At 37.6% G+C, this 22,051-nt stretch overlaps 1 protein-coding gene across 1 annotated transcript; it reads right to left on the bottom strand.

The window, feature by feature from the left end:
- Positions 1-998: 998 nt before the first annotated feature.
- Positions 999-21,388, bottom strand: LOC129244853 (coiled-coil and C2 domain-containing protein 2A). The gene is made up of 9 exons (XM_054882740.1): positions 19,637-21,388; positions 18,852-19,567; positions 18,549-18,784; positions 15,211-15,331; positions 14,957-15,131; positions 14,160-14,879; positions 13,834-14,072; positions 6,900-7,023; positions 999-1,230 (listed from the first exon to the last, which is right to left on the bottom strand). The coding sequence occupies exons 1-9, from the start codon at positions 21,374-21,376 to the stop codon at positions 1,036-1,038; spliced, it is 4,266 nt and encodes a 1,421-aa protein (XP_054738715.1). The 5' UTR covers positions 21,377-21,388; the 3' UTR covers positions 999-1,035.
- Positions 21,389-22,051: the final 663 nt, after the last annotated feature.

The following is a 22,051-nucleotide window of genomic DNA, read 5'->3' as shown; positions in this document are numbered from 1 at the left end:
TTACTCTTTGGAAAATATTCTGTGCTTTCAAAAACATTTTTACGCCTTTATTTTTTGGTGCGTAGATTTTGATGCGACTCAACAAATATTTCTAATAAAAAATTGCGCCCAAATTTCTTTTGAAGACGACGTCAAATCACAGAAAATTAAAAAAAAAAAAATTAATAACAGAATTTATTGCTTCGGCACTTGGCTAAATTTGCGAATTAAAATGTATTTTATTTTTTCCCATCAAGTGCTCTTCGAGATTCTTATTGTTTTTTAGACAACCTCAACTGCCAAGGCCCATAACGAATTTCACATTAATGCGTGGGTATAGTTCGCTCGCACCCTTTCAACTGTCTCAACTGATAGCTGAGCTGATAACTGTGAAATATTTTATAGCCAAATTGAAAAAAAAAAAACACTTTTTTGATTTCCCGCTTATCAAAACATACAATTTATTGTGCTCTTAAGCGCATGTGCTATCATTACCGGCTTTCTGGTGCACAACGTTCAATTGGCGAAATAAGAATAAAAATAAAAGATAACCAAGCCTGCAACGGTAACGCCATCGGCAAATCAAGGAGGCTTTGTGTTATGCCTTTATGTCTTCTCACATACACAATTGCATACTTCGTCTGCATATTAATGTGTGCATTTATCTTTGGATTATGCCAAAATGAGGTGTTTCCTGAATCGCTTTAATAGAAAATACCTTATCAGTTTCATTGAACTTTTTTGCTTATAAAAAGAGTTTGGCGCACACATTCTTTCTGCCGTAGCCTTTGCTTTTATATGGAGTTACTTATTTGGCCTAAGAACGCTTAAAAAATTATAGATAAAGATTGTTTAAGAATGGGAATTGATATGATATACAACGCTTGGTCATCTGGTTCTTAAAAGTTACTTCAAACTTTCAATCTGCAAAGTTTCACTATTTTTAATTGTGACCTCAGTTAAAAAATCATATTTTTAGCTGACAATAAGCTCTTAAATATTTAATTACTTGCCTGCGGCCGATTTGAAACATAAAATTTTCCCTTGGTTTAATTTTTAGTTAAGCCGATTTGGTATTAATGATATGAGAAATATCCACACAGAGAGCACATTGTTGGGGTAGATGTGTATGTGTGTTGCCAAACAAAATTCCACGCGTTTATCCGTGTTCAAATGTATGCCAGTTGATTTGATGCGCTCCGAAATGGACGTTAGATTTGTGTAGGCAAAGTTGAGCGCATAGCCATATATCTGAAAGTAATAAAAGTAAGAGTCAAATTTTTAGTTTTTTTTTTGTAATTGAATGAACTTTGAGTGTGAAAATAATATAAATGTGTGTTAATAGGCATATGTTTTTAAAATGAATTCACATTTTTGAGGCCATATGAAATAAAAATTTAACAGAAATTTTAATATTTTTAGTCCAGTGTCGCCGCCTATGTATTTGCGTCAAAAAGAGTAATTAATTAAGAAATAGAAATTAATATTGCAACATGGGTATCAATACAATTGCTTTCAGAAAGCTTTAATAAAAAAAAAGTTTTTGACGTGATAACGTCTTATAATTCGATTTAACAGGCTGCACGCACAAAAAAATGTGTCGTTACCTTGCTCATTAGTGTTACCTTGCTCATTGCCGTTACCTTGCTCATGTGTCGTTACCTTGCTCATTGCCGTTACCTTGAATAAACTGCAATCGAAAGCGCGGAACGAACGACAAAGCAAACAAAGCAAACGAACGGCAACGTTCGACATCTTGCTCTCTCCTACTTAAGTGAGCGTATATGTGTATGTATATGCGCATATGTACATATATAATATAAATTCACGTATTTGTATTTGCATATGCCTTCTTATTGATTATTATTAATTTGATTTACTTGAAGAATTTAAAATAAAAGCAAGTTTGTTAATAATACCTGTTGTTTTAATGTTATTATTATTTTTTGACGTGATAACGTCTTATAATTCTATGTAGCCGGCTGCACGCACCAAAAAATGCGTCGTTACCTTGCTTGAACAGCATGTTATGTTATGTTATGATATGTTATGTTATGTTATGTTATGCTATGTTATGTTATGTTATGTTATGTTATGTTATGTTATGTTTTGTTATGTTATGTTATGTTATGTTATGCTATGTTATGCTATGTTATGTTATGTTATATTATGTTATGTTATGTTATATTATGTTATGTTGTGTTGTGTTGTGTTGTGTTGTGTTATGTTATGTTATGTTATGTTATGTTATGTTATGTTATGTTATGTTATGTTATGTTATGTTATGTTATGTTATGTTATGTCATGTTGTGTTATGTTATGTTATGTTATGTTATGTTATGTTATGTTAAAGTATATTATGTTATGTTAATGTTAACTCATTCTCTATATCCATACAAAATATCTATCAAACAAATAAAATTAAAATTTTCTTTTGAAAAATGCAACCATTCAATCAGTATTTTCTTATGACGTTATCACGTTAAACTATCGTCAGTAAACCGACTTTACAGACAACCTCTTTTTTTTAAAACGTTGCCATCTAATTTTTTGTTGAAAACAAAGTTAAGTGAAATGGTTTCAGGCGAAAAACGTTTATGACACTTTAATAAAAACATGTTTTTCAGGGTCGCTGCCACTTAATTTTTATTGAGAAATTGGAACTTATAAGATAACTTAATGAAATTGTTTCAGGGGAAAACGTTTATGACACTTAAATAAAAATATATTTTTCAGGAGCGTTGCCACCTAATTTGTAGTGATAAATAGGAGATAAGTAAATGCAATGGTTTTCTGGCGAAAAGTGTTTTTGACACTTTAATAAAAATATAGTTTTGTATGGTGTTGCCCCCAATTTTTATTATGACATAACTAAACGTAATAGTTCCAGGCGAAAAGTGTTTTTAAGAATATAATAAAAAATATACTTTTGAGTGGCGTTGCCACCTAATTTTTCATTGAGAAATAGGAAGTTGTGAGAAAATTTTTTTTTTTATTTGAAAATTGGAAAAGTAATGAATTACAATCACATTGAATTAAAAAGCATTAGCGACTAGGCCATCAGCTTTACGAAACATAAGTATTTATATAATAATATTCGTGTATAATTTAGATTTCAAAATACAAATTAATTTTGTAAATAAGGTGTATAAAACTTTTAATGTTTTCTGCGTTAACTTCGGACAGAAGTTCTTCTATTGCGTGGCTTGATATTGATTGTCTTATTGAATGTAATGCTTCACAATTTGTAACGATGTGTTGGATAGAAAATTAAATGTAATAGTTTCAGGCGAAAAGCGTTTATAAAACTTTAAAAGGGAACGCCACTGTGCGGGGTAAAAAAATAGTCGACTTTTGGAAACTTTTTTTTGTAAGTAGTAATGATTTGACAAAAGGCAAATTATTATACACGTATTAAACTATGTTAATGTAAATTTTCATTAAAAAATATTGAAAATTGACAAATTTATGTAAATAAACGTAACGAGTTAAAAAAAAATGACGCCATCTGGTGGCAGCGATACAGCAATGAATAATCATCTGAAATCAAAAAACCAAAAATTGTATAATCTACACAATAGTGGCTATCGTTGTACGTAGCCGTTTTTTGTTTTTTTTTGACAAAATGGTGGTGATTTGAATTTCGATGTATGTTTTTCGCCATTTTTTTTATTTTCAACAGGCCCAAAAAATAGTTATTTTAAAAATTTTGAAAATCGGCTCCTTACAACGATAGCCAATGCTATAACAAAAATTTTGAAAAAAAGAAAATTAAAATCGGTTCATTAGTCTTCGAGAAATCGTTGCCACCGTATCAAAAAAAGTCGTTTCGAGAAAAACGCGTTTGAAATAAAGCATCGTATCGTAAGCGCTACGGGGCCGAACCGACGGGCGCTCACTTAAGTGCACATAGAATCGGGAATAAGGCGAATTTCGCTTTATAATTTTTACCACATTTTCTTGAGTAGTTATACTAACATTTATAAAAAAAATCAATTTTTTTGAATTTTAACAGTGGCGTTCCCCCTTAATAAAAATATAGTTTTGTATGGCGTTGTCAACTAACTTTCTATTAAGAAATAGCAATTTGTGAGAAAACTAAATGAAATGGTTTAACCAAAGAGCGTTTATGAAACTTTAATAAAAATATAGTTTTGTATGGCGTTGCCACCTTAATTTTAATTAAGAAATAAGAACTTATGGATAACAAATGAAATGGTTTCTGCTGATTTAAAAAAAAATGTAGTAATAATATATTTGATACACATTTAATAAATATTTTTTGCTGAGTGGCGTTGCCACATAATTTTTAATGGGAAAATATTATATAAATAAATTACATAACAGAGTTAAATATAAGAAAGAGTATGAGTATCAAACTAAGGACGTTAATAAGTAATTTTATGGAGATACCTCTCGCAACTTGTAAGCTTCCTATTAAGGATGCACTAACCAGTCCTGCAAATCAAAGATGGATTAGGGTCAATACCTGTGAAATTGCTAGGCAAACATGGCCAAGGCTAAATCTACGTCTGCCCAAGAGTATTATAAAATTGAGTAGACTTCAAATTAGGATCTTAGTAGGGGCCCTCACAGGATATTGTCTCATAGGAAATCATGCAAGGAGATTAGGCGTTTACACGCATGATTTCTATCGTAGCTGCAGAAATGAGGAGGAGTTGGAAACAGTTCAACACCTTTTTTGCACATACCCAGCTCTAGCCAGAAGGAGGAACCGATATTTAAGATACTACTTCTTAACGAATATAGATAATTTATACACTTTAGGTATCAACAACCTTTTATGCTTTGTCAGAAGCTCAGGATGGTTCAATATGGAAAGGGAAATGTAGCCCAGCCCCCGCGGCTCACAAGAGACCCATTTCGTGGTCTAAGTGGCATCGTTGCCTCTATGTGCGATGCGGCTGCCAAACCTAACCTAACCTAAACTAAGGACGTTAAAGAAAGAAATATTTATGAACGGCGAGTCATCTTACTTTTAATTGAACAAAAAAATAAATACAAATCAAATTAAATATTAAGATATGTGTATCAAGTGAAATGTATTTAACGTGGAAAACTTTAGCTTACAACAATTTTGTATGACCTTTTCACCTAATTTTTAAAATGGCAATTCACTACAAAGTTAACTCAGAAAGTATTGGAATTGCCTTCTAATCTACTTATACAACATATATACTATTGTACATAAGCATAAAAAGCTTTTACAAGGAAACAAATATATAAATTAGATCAAAGTTAGCATTCTTGCTCATACGAGGAGTAGAACTGTTTGTTAGCATAACTTTACCATATTTCATTTTTTGACGTGATAACGTCTTATAATTCGATTTAACAGGCTGCACGCACGAAAAAATGTGTCGTTACCTTGCTCATTAGTGTTACCTTGCTCATTTGTCGTTACCTTGCTCATTGCCGTTACCTTGCTCATTTGTCGTTACCTTGCTCACTGCCGTCACCTTGAATGAACTGCAAGCGAAAGCGCGGAACGAACGACAAAGCAAACAAAGCAAACGAACGGCATCGTTCGACATCTTGCTCTCTCCTACTTAAGTGAGCGTATATATGTATGTATATGCGCATATGTACATATATAAATTCACGTATTTGTATTTGTATATGCCTTCTTATTGATTATTATTAATTTGATTTACTTGAAGAATTTAAAATAAAACCAAGTTTGTTAATAATACCTGTTGTTTTAATGTTATTATTATTTTTTGACGTGATAACGTCTTATAATTCTATGTAGCCGGCTGCACGCACCAAAAAAATGCGTCGTTATCTTGCTCATGCGTCGTTACCTTGCTTGAACAGCATGTTATGTTATGTTATGATATGTTATGTTATGTTATGTTATGTTATGTTATGTTATGTTATGTTACGTTATGTTATGTTTTGTTATGTTATGTTAAAGTATATTATGTTATGTTAATGTTAACTCATTCTCTATATCCATACAAAATATCTATCAAACAAATAAAATTAAAATTTTCTTTTGAAAAATGCAACCATTCAATCAGTATTTTCTTATGACGTTATCACGTTAAACTATCGTCAGTAAACCGACTTTAGAGACAACTCTTTTTTTTTCTTAATGTAAAATAAAGCATACATATGTATGTATGTATGTACTAGATTTCAGCGATATCGAACTACGATTATCATTTTTGGCCTGCTCTTACACACTGTGGCTGTAGAAAAGTATCATATTACAGAAGTGATTAGGCTGATTTCTAAAGAAATTTCTTTAGTGCTCTTTTTGATTGTTGTTGTTTTAGCAGTATACTTGCTCTTTTTGATGCCTAGGTATGATGAGTTTTTTTCGAATTATATCACAAATAGACCAAGTTAATCTTTAGGCAAATACCGCCATTTCTTTCAATGAGCCTAGATGGTACGAGTATAAGACTTCAGATCCTCTGAAAATGCTATATCTTTGCCGCATCACTAACAGGGTGATTATATGATAAATGTTCATTGAGAGAACGCAATACGCATAGTCCTAACCATCTTAAAGACTTGAATATTCTTCGTCCACATTGAAATCGAGCTATGCGGCAACTTCTTTGTCAGTTCATTTGCAAAACACTACAGTGGCTTGCGAACATCCTCCAAAATAGTTACTGAGACAGAAGTGCAAACGCGTGTTTCAAAATCTATTCTTGATCTAACCGTGAAGGTAATCAGCATCTCAGCTACTTTCGGGTGGAAGAATACGCTGGGATTGCGGTTAGAGCATATAACCATATTTGATAAATTATCGTTCGTTCTAAATTAGAGTTAAGTTATGTATTTGATACCCGTAGCCTGTAGGCCGCTTCTGAGTCTAAGGCGCTTAGCTGCAGTTTGCAGGCTATTTCAAGTTTTCTATTTCAAATTTTGCAAAATATATTTACCTTATAATTTGGAAACTCGGCTGCTATTTGGTCAGAATATTTGGCTTCGGCTGATGAACCGTTTCCAGAAGTACTTAGTTGCTCCAGACTTTGAAGAATGCCTTGAAGACGTGGTTGAAAAGCGCTGTAATACGTTAAAGAAATAATTTGAGGTTATGGCAATTAGTATTGGTAATAGAAAAGTGGTTTTAAACGTATTCATGTTGTACGGTATTTCCAAGGGATCTTAACTGAGCAACTGGAAAACTTTGTTGTGAAACTTAGTTGCAGTTAAGGAAGATTTGAGTTACAAATGCTACCGTATTTCACCAACAAAAGTCTATATATTCAAGAAATTGTTACCTCCCTGATATAATTTTTTTGACGTGATAACGTCTTATAATTCGATTTAACAGGCTGCACGCACGAAAAAATGTGTCGTTACCTTGCTCATTTGTCGTTACCTTGAATGAACTGCAAGCGAAAGCGCGAAACGAACAAGCAAACGAACGGCAACGTTCGACATCTTGCTCTCTCCTACTTAAGTGAGCATATATATGTATGTATGTATATGCGCATATGTACATATATAAATTCACGTATTTGTATTTGCATATGCCTTCTTATTGATTATTATTAATTTGATTTACTTGAAGAATTTAAAATAAAACCAAGTTGGTTAATAATACCTGTTGTTTTAATGTTATTATTATTAATTTTTTTATTATATATGAAGGAAAAAATGTATGGTAATATTTACCATATACCTTATAAGATATGTTGTATACTAATATATGTATATAAACATGCATATACATATACAATTTCGCGCAATTTTCAAAAAGAACAAATCTATATGTAAAGATGCATACAAGTCATATGGACATATCCAATATACGAATCTATTCCGTACACAAGCAAATGTAAGCTAATGTGCTTGAACTGCAAGCGAGAGCGTGGAACGAACGACAAAGAGCACAATCGGCCCCCGCGTTCGGCAACGTTCGACATCTGGCTCTGTCCTACTTGAGTGAGCATATATATGTATGTATACGCATGTATATGCGCATTTGTATATAAATTCACATATGTACTTGTATTTGCATATGCCTTCTTGCTGTGTGCATGGTAATGAACCATTTCTCTGTTGAGAATAGGACGACGATAGAAAAAGTAGGAAATGAAAGGGAGTGTTTCGAGTGTAAAGTGTCTTGAAAAAGGCAAATCGATGATGGTGCCTCTTAGTGTTGTTGACTTATTAACGCCTGATGCACAATCGAAATTGAACATATCTTTCTTGAATTTGATAAATGTTTCGTCATTTTTCACGTTTGTGTAAATGTAACTTGACCTATTCCATTGCAATTCCATTTACCTCCTCCTCTATATCCATACAAAATATCTATCAAACAAATAAAATTAAAATTTTGTTTTGAAAATTGCAACCATTCCATCAATATTTTCTTATGACGTTGTCACGTTAAACTATCGTCAGTAAACCGAATTTATAGACAACCTCTTTTTTATTTATTTATTGATAAAGGCATATTGACTTCAGGCATGGGTTTTTGCATAATTTACTGGAGCCGAATGGTTTGGTGCGTGACTACCGCGACGTAAAATCATAGGTCCCTTCATTTGTGGAGCAACATCAAGACGTACACCACAAATAAGAGGAAGAGCTTGTCAAATACCCAAAAAGGTTGTAAGCGCCAATTATATATGTATGCACATTCTGTGCCAGAAAAAAGAACCGCGATTATTCATGAAGTATAAAAGACCAAAGTACAAAACTACGAGTCGCAATTACTCAATAAGCTATGTAGTCTCCATTGTTGTCGAGTATAGCCAGGTATCTTCTCGGCATGCTTTGAACCAGCTCTTCTGCGTAGCTGGTCGAAAAAGAAGACCAGATTTTGCAAACTCGACGCACGAGTTGCTTTAAATCGTGGACTAGCTTTCTGGCAAGATGCGTTTTCACAATTCAGCACACATTTTCAATGTGTTGGCGTTTGGTGACTGGGAAGGCCAGTCCATTATGTGACGTCATTTTCTTGTTTCCATAAAAATAGCGCCTCAAAACGCTGCGCGTACTTCTCACTCATTTTTGTTTGGTTGCGTTTACGGGAAAGTTTCGAGCGACACTAACCTGAGTTAGCACTGGCGTCGTAGCCCTTGAGTGGGACTATTACGCAGCAAAAAGCAGAATGAAATACAGTAGATTCTGTTTTTATGCGGTTTTGAAATAGTTCGGTTTTTAAAAAAATTAAAAAATGCATGTCGACCTATCGGGAATTGTACATATAAACAAGATTCTAAACCAGCTAAGCAAAAACTCATCACAGATTACATAAAAAATGATAACCCTACAAGTATGGAACCGCCTGCATCACCATCCAGACGTCTACATTTCCTCATGTGACGGAAGTGATTTTACGCCAAATCCTGAACGAATGCGCAACATTCGGGCATTGTCTGATTCTATTTCTGACGATGTAAATTTATTTTTCGATTCTGAGGTTTCTTAAATAAAGATATAATTTTCAAAAATACAATTTTTTGTTTATGCGATTTTATTTAATTATAATATTTCGGATTCTTTCGGTCTATTGAACGTATCTATAGTTATAATATGGGACTAGTACCCTTTTTTATGCGATTTTATTACATTATTTCAGATTTATGCGGTTCTTAGCACTTTTGAAACGTATCTATAGTTTTACTATAGAACTGGTAGCTTTTTTTATGCTGTCTTTTTTTTATGCTGTTTCTTGCGGAACGTATATACCGCATAAAAAGAGAATCTACTGTATATCTTGAAGTTACAAAAAAAACCAGGTTTTTTTCTTCTGACACAGACTGTATATATGATTTTCGTTACTGATTGTAACCACAGATATAGTACATAGTTCAAAAATGTTACTTTTAATTTAAGGAAAAAAAGAGGTTGTCTGTAAAGTCGGTTTACTGACGATAGTTTAACGTGATAACGTCATAAGAAAATACTGATTGAATGGTTGCATTTTTCAAAAGAAAATTTTAATTTTATTTGTTTGATAGATATTTTGTATGGATATAGAAAATGAGTTAACATTAACATAACATAATATACTTTAACATAACATAACATAACATAACATAACATATCATAACATAACATAACATAACGTAACATAACATAACATAACATAACATAACAGAACATAACATAACATAACATAACATAACATAACATAACATAACATAACATAACATATCATATCATAACATAACATAACATGCTGTTCAAGCAAGGTAACGACGCATGAGCAAGATAACGACGCATTTTTTGGTGCGTGCAGCCGGCTACATAGAATTATTAGACGTTATCACGTCAAAAAATAATAATAACATTAAAACAACAGGTATTATTAACAAACTTGGTTTTATTTTCTTATATTTTATTTTCTATTTCTATCCTTCAAGTAAATCAAATTAATAATAATCAATAAGAAGGCATATGCAAATACAAATACGTGAATTTATGCGCATATATGCGCATATACATATATATATACGCTCACTTAAGTAGGAGAGAGCAAGATGTCGAACGTTGCCGTTCGTTTGCTTTGTTTGCTTTGTCGTTCGTTCCGCGCTTTCGCTTGCAGTTCATGCAAGGTAACGGCAATGAGCAAGGTAACGACAAATGAGCAAGGTAACGGCAATGAGCAAGGTAACACTAATGAGCAAGGTAACGATAAATGAACAAGGTAACGACAAATGAGTAAGGTAACGACACATTTTTTCGTGCGTGCAGCCGGCTAAATCGAATTATAAGACGTTATCACGTCAAAAAAACCAGGTTTTTTTCTTCTGACACAGACTGTATATATGATTTTCGTTACTGATTGTAACCACAGATCATGATTCAATTATTAAAGGTTTGCTCAGTAAACAGCTTTCTCGTTCTCTCTTGACAAATCGGCTCCCTTAGCAAGAAACTGTGTTGCTAACTCAAGAGATTGTAAGTAAAAGTGGAGCAAAAGTAAAATTTGTAGAACAAACATAACCGTTGGCATCATTGCTATTTGATTTCTTCGAATTCGCTAACATTTGAATTTCTGAATTCGTGAATTTGAGTAAGTTTTTAGTAAATACATATTATTCAATAAATAAATTATAATTTTGCATTCATTAGGTTATTTCCGTGCTAATTTGAGCCTTTTACTGTGCCTGCTTGCGACTGAAGCTGTTTTTAATCGTTTTCCTGCGTCATACAAACACAAACACGTAAGTTAAAACTAATGGCCAATAGACTTTGAAATTATATAAAGAGTGAACCTTTTTGTTTACAGATTTCCAACTGTCCGCGTACAGAGCCACTTATTCCGTGCTTTACAGTGTTAAGTGAATCTGTTCGTAACCGTTTTCCTGCCAGAGTGCAGCACAACCGTTTTGCAAGTGCGACATACAAACAAACAGGTAAGTTCAAACTAATGGCCAATAGACTTTGAAATTATATAAAGGGTGGACCTTTTCGTTTACAAGTTTCCAATTGCCCATCTACAGAGCCACTCGTTCTTAAAGCCCATATCCTAATTGGTATGTACATATGTATATAAATTTTGCGTTACTTTTTTTTGTCGGGAATATAGTATGTTGTCTGTTTTCTTTAGCGTAAAAGTTATATAGTTTTATTTTATATATAATATTTAATATTTAAATAATGATAAAATTAGCTTTAGTAAATTGATGATAATTTAAGCTACAAGTTAATCAATAAAGCAAACAGAAAACAATAACCGATGTTCTTTTAAATTTTATTGTACATGTCAAAAAATAAAACAACCGGGGCATATTATTTGTCTGCGCTGGATTATTTAAGTTTATGTATGGATTTTACTTTAGTTTCAATGTGTTATGGTGAACACAAACTTTGGTCCGGTTGTTGTGTAATTTGAGTGCAATGATTATACATGAGTACTTGGTAGTTAGAAAAGTAAAGATGCGATCGAAACAGCTGAGTTTATATCGATTGTGAACGACTGGTTCGACATATTCAACCGGAAATTCACAAATTTTCAATCCATGCCAACAAAAAAGCCTTTCGGAATGGATTTGGTGCACCAACTACCATTTTTGGAAAGAATGGATTCGTATATGCACAACACAAGGGCTTTTGGACGCAAAACGATGCTACCCTTTCAAAAGGGTGTGCTAATGAGCAACAACTCGCTCAGAGATTTGTACAGATATGTCCATGACCACTATGACATTCAATATATCCTGACCTTTCGATTAAACCAGGATATCATAGAGCATTTTTTTGGGTCAATGCGCGCGAAAGGTGGGCTTTTTGACAATCCGAGCCCCATACATTTCAAATATAGGTTGCGGAAGCACTTACTAGGTAAGGGTGCTTTAAAAATACATAAGTTATGAACAAAAGTACATTTATCATTATGTAATTAATCACAGCCCGCAACACTGTAAGTTTTGCTGCTCGTGGTAACGTCGAATCAGATGAAACCGAATGGCTTCGTCTGAGTGATACATCAGTCGAGAGCCTGAAAAGATTTCTTTCTGATGATGAGATGTTATTGGAGGAATTCTCGTTTTGCAGCGAGGTAGCATTTCCCAACGAGTTTCAACAGGGAGAAAAGTTGGATAGTCTCCACGAGGACGCCATTGAATATGTTGCAGGCTTCATCATAAGAAAGCTGGGACTGACAGAGCACATTTCCAATGAGCCTACCTTCACTTGGGTTGATGAAGTGTCCGGAGGAGGCTTAACCAAGCCTTGCACCAGTTTTCTAAACACAACAAAACAATTGGGGCTTGTATTCCAGAATTTTAACGGGAGAACTATTCGGCACTGCGACAGCTATTTGGAAAAATTGATCGCGTGTTCGGAACACGTAAATGTCAGCGGCGACGTCAAGAAGCTTTTCTTTAAAACTAGAATGTACCAACGAATTAAACATTTAAACAAATCCTTGCGTAATAAAAGGCATTTTTAAAAAATCCCTTAAATACAGTACAATCTGTTTTCAAGTAGGTAGTAACATACGAACAATTTTTACTTGGGTATCAAAACTATAAATTTACGTAGGTAAAACGGAGTCTAGTATGGCGTAAGTATGTTAAAGTGTGTTTTTAGTCAATTAAATTTATGATGAATCTGCTTCTTCTATGAAATAATTTATTATGACCCTATTTGCCTATCGCACCGCAGTCGGTACTTCGTTACCGGACCAACGCGGAGTTATGTCCCAACATGTATGGGTAATGTTAATGCTCTCGTAATCACAACAACAAATGAATTATTGGACTTATTTTAACTATTTTGTGTTTTAGTTCTCATTAGACAAATTCTGCTAAAAACTCCTATTTGCACCATATATTTGCTTATACACTACATATGTATGTACATATGTATGGTATATGGAATTAAATTTACTTTGTGCATGAACAATGAATTTTAAAATAACTTATTTACGTTCAAATATTAATTTTAAATTATGTTTTAAACCGTTTGCAGCTTATTTCCATTTAAATAAAAAAGTACGTTTTTGCTACTATTATCATCAAGAGGGATTTAATTTTTCCCCCTTTCTCACCCTTCTTAAATGCAACCTTTTGTAAGGGAGTGTCAAAATTCTAATGTCACAAGTGAGCAAACCTTTAATAATTGAATCATGACCACAGATATAGTACATAGTTCAAAAATGTTACTTTTAATTTAAGGAAAAAACTTATTTTAAAGATGAAACATTTTTAAGTAAAAAAATTCTTACATTTATATAAAGCAATTTTTTTATTACTTTAGGGAAAGACTTAATTGTAATTTAAATTAGTTAAACTATTTTAGTTTGCAAGAGAAAAGTCTAAAATTTGCTATTTTATAAAACCAATTTTTTCTAAATGAGTCTTTATACAATAAAGACAGGGACTAGGGGCTCAATTTCCAACTCACCGATTCCAAATGGTTTTACGCATTGTTCGCCACGAATTCACTTTTTTCATTATCTTGCGCTCAATATTTCGCTTCAATTCGAAAGTGTTAAAAGAGAGCTGGTAGTTATAGTTCAATTTTTGTATGCCGCCCAAAGGAGCCGGACTGCGTTTGCTGAAGGCGGGCAGCCAACAGGACGTGTCGTTCAAGTTGAAATTGGTCATTGTTACACGCGATTCCGCCTGAATGTTACAATATAACTGTATATAATTGACAAAAAATAAAAAAAGAAAATTCGTTTTTAGACATATTTCCGCCTTTTCATATCCGTGTATATGAACACTCACATTGTCCTGCGCCACCACAAGGCAAATCTTATTCAATGGACAGAAGACGTCTAGTGTGCCATAACGTTTGCCGTTACAGGGATCGATTAGCTGCAACTCACCCTCTTCACTTCTATATAATACAAAGGTGCACTCACCATATGGTATGGCGTGACCAAGTACCAACCAACAGTTCATACCAATGCTGAGCAGCAAATTGCATAGCAGCACACCCAAATCTTTTACCGTACCCCAGTTGGTATCCAAAACACTTTGATTATTCAACCAAACGCCTTCGAAGGGCAGGCAGGCATCATAGCCCTTCAACACATTCAATAGTGAGACGAAACGGCAAGCCAACTCCAATTGCTGTTCGCTCGCCTCCAATGGCAGCGGCACTGGCCCTAAGAGACGCGTCAAACATACACGTTTGCCTTCCGCCGTACAAACCAATGGTTCAATGTAACGTTGGGGACGCAGCTCCTGCACTTGCAAACACCACTGTTGCAGATGATGACGCACTTCCTTCAGTTCAGCACACTCCAGGCAAGCGATATTTATGCGCGGCAGCGTCACAAGCGGCTCAATGCTCATGTAAAACCAAAGACGTACAGTTTCTTTTATTTCTGGGAATTGTTCGATAGTTATATTCACATCGGCTTGAGAGGTGAGGTGCTCCAACGTAGGCTGTTTGTAGCCGAGCAGCACTTTGGGTATGTTCAGCTCGATGACGCCCTCAAGCTGGAAATTAAGAGAGAATACAGATAGTTGTTGCATCAATGATCGGGCTGCATCTCAGCCTCACACATCCTAGATACCTTTTGTTGCACCAGCAGTGCGTGGATTGGGAAGCGATATTCTCCCAACCAATTTGTTTGTATGCGCTGATAAATATCCACATTCCGGATGCTAAGGTCGTCGTTAACATGATTCTCGATTACTTCATCGAAGAGCGAAATCTTGAGATCATCGCGGAGATCAGTTAAGCTACCGCTAATGAATTATGCATAGAAGATATAAGAGGACGTTGGGTGAAAAACGCAAAAATAAGTTCAAGTGGTCGGTAAACTACCTCAACTGCAAAATGAGCTGCTCATTCCATGTCGGATTTGAGCCCTCGACGGTAAGTGAGCGGCAAAATTTATCTTTGTAGCTTAAAGCGATGAAAGGACGGACGTTGGAGTATTTATAAACTGAAAGCATAAGATGTAAGACTTTTTACTAGAAATTTACAAACCCTAGATTAGGTTAGGTTAGGTTGTAATGTTTGCCCAGAAAGTGGACCCACTTGGACGAAAGAAGTTTGGTTCATCCTTTGTGATACCATTGTAAGGGGGGGAAAAAATTAGGTGAAAATGATAGCACGAAAAGGAGAGGGGTGGGGGGGTTGAGTATTTGTGGACTATGAACGGTGACTAATTTGCGGCTGTGTTAGCCGTTTTATGCTGCTAATGAAATTCATCAGATTTTTGATATCAAGACCTCCTATGTCAGCAGGCGTAGAAAAGAAGTGAGAACCAAGATGCTTGAATCTTAGTCCTGCGAGAGCGGGGCAGCTAAGGAGCAGGCGCTGAGATGGTCCCACCTCATCTTCCATACAGCTGGCGCAAAAAGGACTCGAATAATTCCGAGTCTCACGGCATGTATGCCACAAAATTTGCGAGCTAAGATTTTGTCATCCTCAGAATATCCCTAGAACACCTTCGACCCAAATATGACCAGAAGGATTTCACGACATTACACGTACGTGTACTTGCCCAAATCTCGCTGAGTTGGTGCAAAGCCCATCCTTCCAGGAGTAGAGCGCAGGTTGTCAAGGGGATACCAACCCTAGGAAAAATAAAATCCTTTGAAATAGCGGTACTCAAACCGAACATATCAAAGTCGTCGTCTTATTCGGTAGCTGTATCTGTTAATCCAGCAAGCGTCGGCTTGTATTATAACAAATTACAGAATTCGCACTCTGTTGGACACCTTTTTTAAAACCTTCGGCTGAGCATCCGGGTCTGGCTTTATTTCTTCCTGCACGAAGATTCTTTTTAATGGATTATGTCCATAAAAAGATAGAAAATTGAATTTTAGGAAGCTACATGGAAGCTGAAGTCGTTAGTTAAGTCAAGTCTGGCGAGTCCCGGGTGCCCAACGGACGGTTAACGAGCATCAGTAAGAATTTGGGATTTGAACGATCGACTTTTTTGACTTTGGTAATGAAAAGGAAACCCGTTATATGTTAGAAATTTAGTTTGTGGTTAAAAATTAGCAAAGTGTCCCACTTTCTGCTTGAATAAATTCTTGAAACAATAAAATCGAATAATCAGTGGAATAGATGATGTCAACTGGTCACCTAAAAACTGCGATGCGGTCACCTAAAAACCGCAAACTTGGGTGACACATTTGTTAAAAAATTTCCGATCAGGGGTACACCCCAAGGTGGGGTAATTTCTCCACTTCTGTGGAACCTAACTGTCAACAATCTTCTACAAGAACTGGAAAAAATTGGAGGTAAAATAATATCATATGCCGATGATATTGTAATAGCAATCTCGGGGAAACACCGTCCAACATTATGTGACCTCCAACAAAGATCTCTCAACAGACTATCACTTTGGTGTAAAAGTCGAGGACTAGAGGTGAATCAGGAAAAAACGGATCTGATACTTTTTAGTAGGAAACACAAAACACCTACTCTTCAACAAATATTCCTAGGAGGGAAACCACTTAGAGTAATAGAAAGGGCAAAGTATCTAGGACTTATACTAGATAGGAAACTAAATTGGGGGCTCACAGTCGCAGACAGAGCACGAAAAACTATGACCGCAATGTACTCCTGCGGAAGGCTCATTGGGAAGAAATGGGGATTGGAACCCAGAATGATACATTGGCTCTACACAGCAGTGGTTAGGCCAATTCTCTACTACGGTATAGTAATATGGTGGGATGCCCTTCAGAAGGCTGTGAACATCAAGAAACTTGACAAGGTGCAAAGACTAGCATCTGTTCTGATAACCGGCGCCATTTCAACCACACCATCGAAAGCATTATATGCGACATTAAACTTCCTGCCGGTAGATCTGCAGGCGATATATAACGCACGCAGTGCGGCAATAAGGCTGAACACTCTAAACAAGTGGTCAAACACGGATTATGGCCACGTTAAAATCCTGGCTGGCACTCTGGGGCTTCCCGAACTGGTGGACTATGCACTCCCGCCTATACTTGCCATTACATCGTTTACGACCCTCCTACCCTCAAGGGAAGAGTGGGAACGGGACGACGCGAGACAGGGCGACTCCATCCATGTTTACACAGATGGCTCAAAGCTCGAGGGCAGGGTAGGCGGAGGGGTATATTCTGAACATCTGGGGATCTCCTTCAGTTTTCGGCTCCCCGACTACTGTAGTGTCTTTCAGGCTGAACTGATGGCAATAATAAAAGCCGCGACACTGATACAGTGTGATGCGATATCCGAAAATGATATCTACATTTTCACTGATAGCCAAGCGGCGATAAAATCCCTCACAAAACAGTCGACAACATCCAAGGTAGCCATGAAATGCCGCACATCTCTTAACGAGATAGCTGAGTCATTTCACCTAAAGGTAACATGGGTTCCTGGCCATCGCGACATTGAGGGTAACTGTAGAGCCGATGAACTAGCAAGACTCGGCACTAAACTGTCTGACGAGCACATAGATAATGACATAGGGATACCCTTACAAACATGTAAGCTACACATCCTTGAAGAAATTGTAAAGAAAGCAAACGAAAGATGGCGAAATGAAGCAACCTGCAAAATCGCCCGTCAACTTTGGCCAACTCTAAATGCTAAACGCACAGAATCTCTGCTAAGCCAAAATAAACACAGTCTTAGCACATTGATCTCAGTCATAACGGGGCACTGCCTAATAGGTAGGCACGCCCAAAGGATGGGTGTGCAAACACATGACTTCTGTAGAAGTTGTCTAGATGAGGACGAGGAAGAGACAATCTCGCACCTACTGTGCCACTGCCCTGCTCTATCCAGGCGGAGGTTTACTATTCTGGGTAGACAATTTTTTAATGAGCTAGAAGACCTCAGTACTATAGAAATCAGAGATATTTTAAAATTTTTGAAAAACACACACTGGTTTTAGGAGAGATAGGGACAAGCTCCCCACGCGGCATCACAATGGGCTATGAGCCTGAGTGTGTCCCACAGGACAACCGCTTCAACCTAACCTAACCTAAGTCTTAGAATACAATGAAAAGATAACAGAATATGTGTACAAATTTTTAGTTCAATAAATTTAAAAGTTTTCTCAGAAAAAATTCTGGAAAACTCTCTTTTTTCGGCCTTCTAAGTGTATATAACCCCTTAAGAGCTTTCGAGTTTGCTGTACAAACGAAATATCCCACCCCATCAAAACTTACGCTGAGTCACGAACATATTTGGGCTCTCGTTGCTGCGCTCTTTACTCTCGTTATCCATTGAGTTCGGTATGCGCACTGGTATCCCGGTAGCGCGCACAACGTTCAAGACAATTTTGAAATTTTGACAAATATCCATATCCAAAGCGAGCGCATGCGCCGTAGGTGTCTGATGGCTGAGTGGCGCGCTCAATGAGCGTTTAGGATTAAAAATCAAACTCAAAGCTTGAAAGAATGTGCTGTGATGAAAGTGAAAAAAAAGTTATTTATTTAAAATTTTCATAGAATCCCTTTTTCATAAAGTACCTCCAACTAGCCGGCACATCTCCGATTAGCAGTTGCTCCGCGCTGGCCGCTGCTGTGCTCAAACGCGCACACTGACTACGTATCGCTTCATAGAGTTGTTTTAGATATTTCTTTCCTTCATGCTTGTGCAAATCTATAGGATCCATCCAGTCGCCCGCTTCGATAACAGCCGCCTCCTTATCGGACCAATCGAATTCAATCTCATTATCAAGCGCCGCAATAAAGCGCAAATCACGTGTACGCGCATCATTTTTTAAATAACGCGAACGCAACAATTTGAAGCGTCGATTGTGTTCCAACTCTTCGATGGCACAGAATTGCAGCAATTCCTCTTCAAAGGTGCACGTTTGGGGCAATTGCTCTGGGGACGTCTCGGCGGGTTCGGCTGCATCCATTGTCATATCGTCATCAGTGTGCTGCGCATTTTCATCTAAGTGCGCAAGCAATTTCTCCGCATGCCATTCTCGAGCTCTTGCTTGACTTCTGGTTGGGTTTGGAAGTGAAACAGCGGTACTTGGAACATGCCAGTGTGCACCAAACTGTGTTTGCTCCTCGCAGTGAAATCGTATGGTGAGACGCCCACTGATATTTATTGACTTTTGTGTTTCAAACGCGACGCGTTGCTCCTCGGTGTCGGCGGTTTGTAGCGCGTGCGGTATTGGCACCTGAATGTCGACGACTTTGCGCGCTGCATGCAAGCGAAATTTTTCGTAAAGCTGCAAAAAAAAAAATGCATTAAAAAGTCGAAACATGTATATATATCTAGGCAAGGTCGCCGCTTTTACCGCGACTCGTATATCCTCCGGCATGCGCCGTTCCAAAAATATCCCAAAAACTTCGTTCATTGGCAGTCGCAAATCGGGTTCAATCCGATAACTGCGCGTCGCGCCTACAAACTCGTCATCAAAGTAAATTTTCATAAAGAAGCTTTTGAGGCGCCGTAAGCCGGGCAAATTGTAGAATTCTTCTTCGCACACGCGTTGCAGTTGCACCTCGATTTTCGGTTCACCCGGCGCACCCAAGCATTCGGCCAGCTTTGCCCGCAGCTCCGTGGATAGCTGTGTAATGTCCGGTTTGCGTGGCTTGATCGGCAGCTCCGCTATGTCTGCCTGCCGGTCACGCGTCTTCCACAGTCGTTTTGTACGATAGTAAATCTCCAGTTCCTCACGATAAATCTCATTCAAATCCGTTTCGAAGCGTTCCGCCCAGCGTTGACTTTCCTCCGCCGCGTTGGCTGCATCCTCCACCCTAATGCGCAATTTGAAACGCGTGCACTGATATGCTTGGGTTTTGCGTAATTGCTTCAAACGCATCCAAGTGTCGAGTATTTCTTTGAGTAGCTGCTTGGAATACGCCTCTTCCTCATAAAGAGTGTCGCGTAGTGCGCGCACACCCAGCAATTGCTGCTCTATATGACGCGCACGTCGCTCCTTTGTTGCCGCCGAATCCAGTTCAGCGTCGCTGTTCGACTCGCGCTGCAACAGTTCATTGACTACACGACGCTCCGTTTGCAGCTGTGCGCGCAATTTCTCACAAACGCGTTGCTGCTGTCGCTGTGCATGCTCCGCATAGAGCTCTTCCAATGCATTCGAGAGCTGATGTTCCTCCAGCAGCTGTGGATGCGCGGTGAAGAGTAGCTCCTTCAGGAAAATGCGCACAAATTTACGAGTGGGTATCTCAACTGGTTGCCGCGTCGGTTCGCAGAAGATCGGATGGAATTTATGCGCGCAAAAACTGCGATAAAGTGTACGATCTTTCATGTAAAGTGATGCCATTGATTGTGCGCGCTTGAGCTGTTCTACTAATACTTTGGAGATCGGTTTATCGCGTGCGCGTTGCTCTACCTGATGACGACTCAGCATGCGACAGGTGTTGGCGTGCAAGGGCTGCGGTTTACCGTCTTCTAAGGCGTCGCCAACACTACGTGCAAGCAAGGCGACATCCGGCGTCAATTTGGTGGTTGGTTTGAAGAGTAATGCGGTGTCCGGCATGAATTTTTCACCCGCTTGCAGTAGCACCAACACATCGTTATCGATTTGTATATATGTGGAAGCAGTATGCTCGCGTTGCTGCGCAGATGAAGGCGACACGGTTGGCGCGCTGTCACTAGTCGCATCCTCATCATCGTAATCGGTGCTCGTGAGCTCACCCTGCCGCTGAATGACCTCCTCATCAGCTCCCTCGTCGAGACTGCCGTCTTCAATAAGCGCTTGCTGTTCAACGAGTTCTCTTTTCAATGCCATCTTACGCATTGAGCTTGCCGAAGGTATCAATTCCTCCTCGCTGGTGCGGCAAAAGAAATCCAAGCTGCGCGTTAACTCATCTGTTTGTCGAGACTGTGGACTGCTGTCGATCGAAAGACTTGTGTTCTCCAAAAGCACCTGCACTTCGCGTTCATTATTCTGATACTCGCGTGTGGGTCGCGATTTGCGGCGCTTCGATTTGGTGCGATTTATATGCGTCTGATTCTTCGGACGATTACCTTTTGGTTTCTTCTTTGTGCGTTGGGAGGGACTACCGCTCATTTTGTTTTTGTTGCGTTTTTATTAGAAATTTATTGTAAATTTAATTTAATTTATTGCACGCGGAAGCTTTCACAATCTTATCTTTGTGTTTGTTGTGTATGGTGAACTGTTTACCGTTTTAGTGGGTTTCCAAGGTAACATTGTTTTATAACTTAACGCAAGTAATCGTAAGGGTTGAGTAATTTTTTCCTAAGGCAGCCTTTTTGAAATTATTCAGCAATTTTGGTTTTTGAGGAATTTTACTGTTGTTGTGCAAACCAACTCTCTCCACTAGAAGGATCTAGAGCAATCCTGACATTCCCACGACAGTCGGTGCTATGTTACCGGAATTACCCGGATTTATATCCCGCTAAGGGTTTGTCACTCGGTTGCGGTTGCCGTAGCCGAATGTGTTGGTGCGTGAATACCATTCGTAATTCGGAGGTTCGAATCTCCGTGAAACACCAAAATGAAAAAAGTTTGTTTTCTAATACCGGTTGCCCCTCGGCAGGTAATGGCAAGCCCTAGAGTGTATTTCTGCCATGAAAAATTTCCTGATAAAAAAACCATTTGCCGTTCGGAGTCGGCTTAAAACTGTACGTCCCTGCATTTGTGAAAACAACATCAAGACGCACGCGTCAAATAGGAGGAGGAGCTCGGCCAAACACCCAAAAAAGGGTGTAAGCGCCAAGCTTG

Source organism: Anastrepha obliqua, chromosome 4, assembly GCF_027943255.1.
Source record: "Anastrepha obliqua isolate idAnaObli1 chromosome 4, idAnaObli1_1.0, whole genome shotgun sequence".
In the NCBI taxonomy this organism is placed as follows: domain Eukaryota; kingdom Metazoa; phylum Arthropoda; class Insecta; order Diptera; family Tephritidae; genus Anastrepha; species Anastrepha obliqua.
Note: the sequence above shows the minus strand (reverse complement) of the source record. Positions and strands in the feature narration are given on the sequence as shown.

Coding starts and splice junctions, on each gene's coding strand:
- LOC129244853 (XM_054882740.1), bottom strand. CDS start 21,376: ATGAGCGGTAGTCCCTCCCAACGCACAAAGAAGAAACCAAAAGGTAAT. Junction 14,073..14,159: donor TTGTGGTGGCGCAGGACAAT/GTGAGTGTTCAT, acceptor AATTATATACAG/TTATATTGTAACATTCAGGC. Junction 7,024..13,833: donor CGTAAAACCATTTGGAATCG/GTGAGTTGGAAA, acceptor AACGTATTACAG/CGCTTTTCAACCACGTCTTC.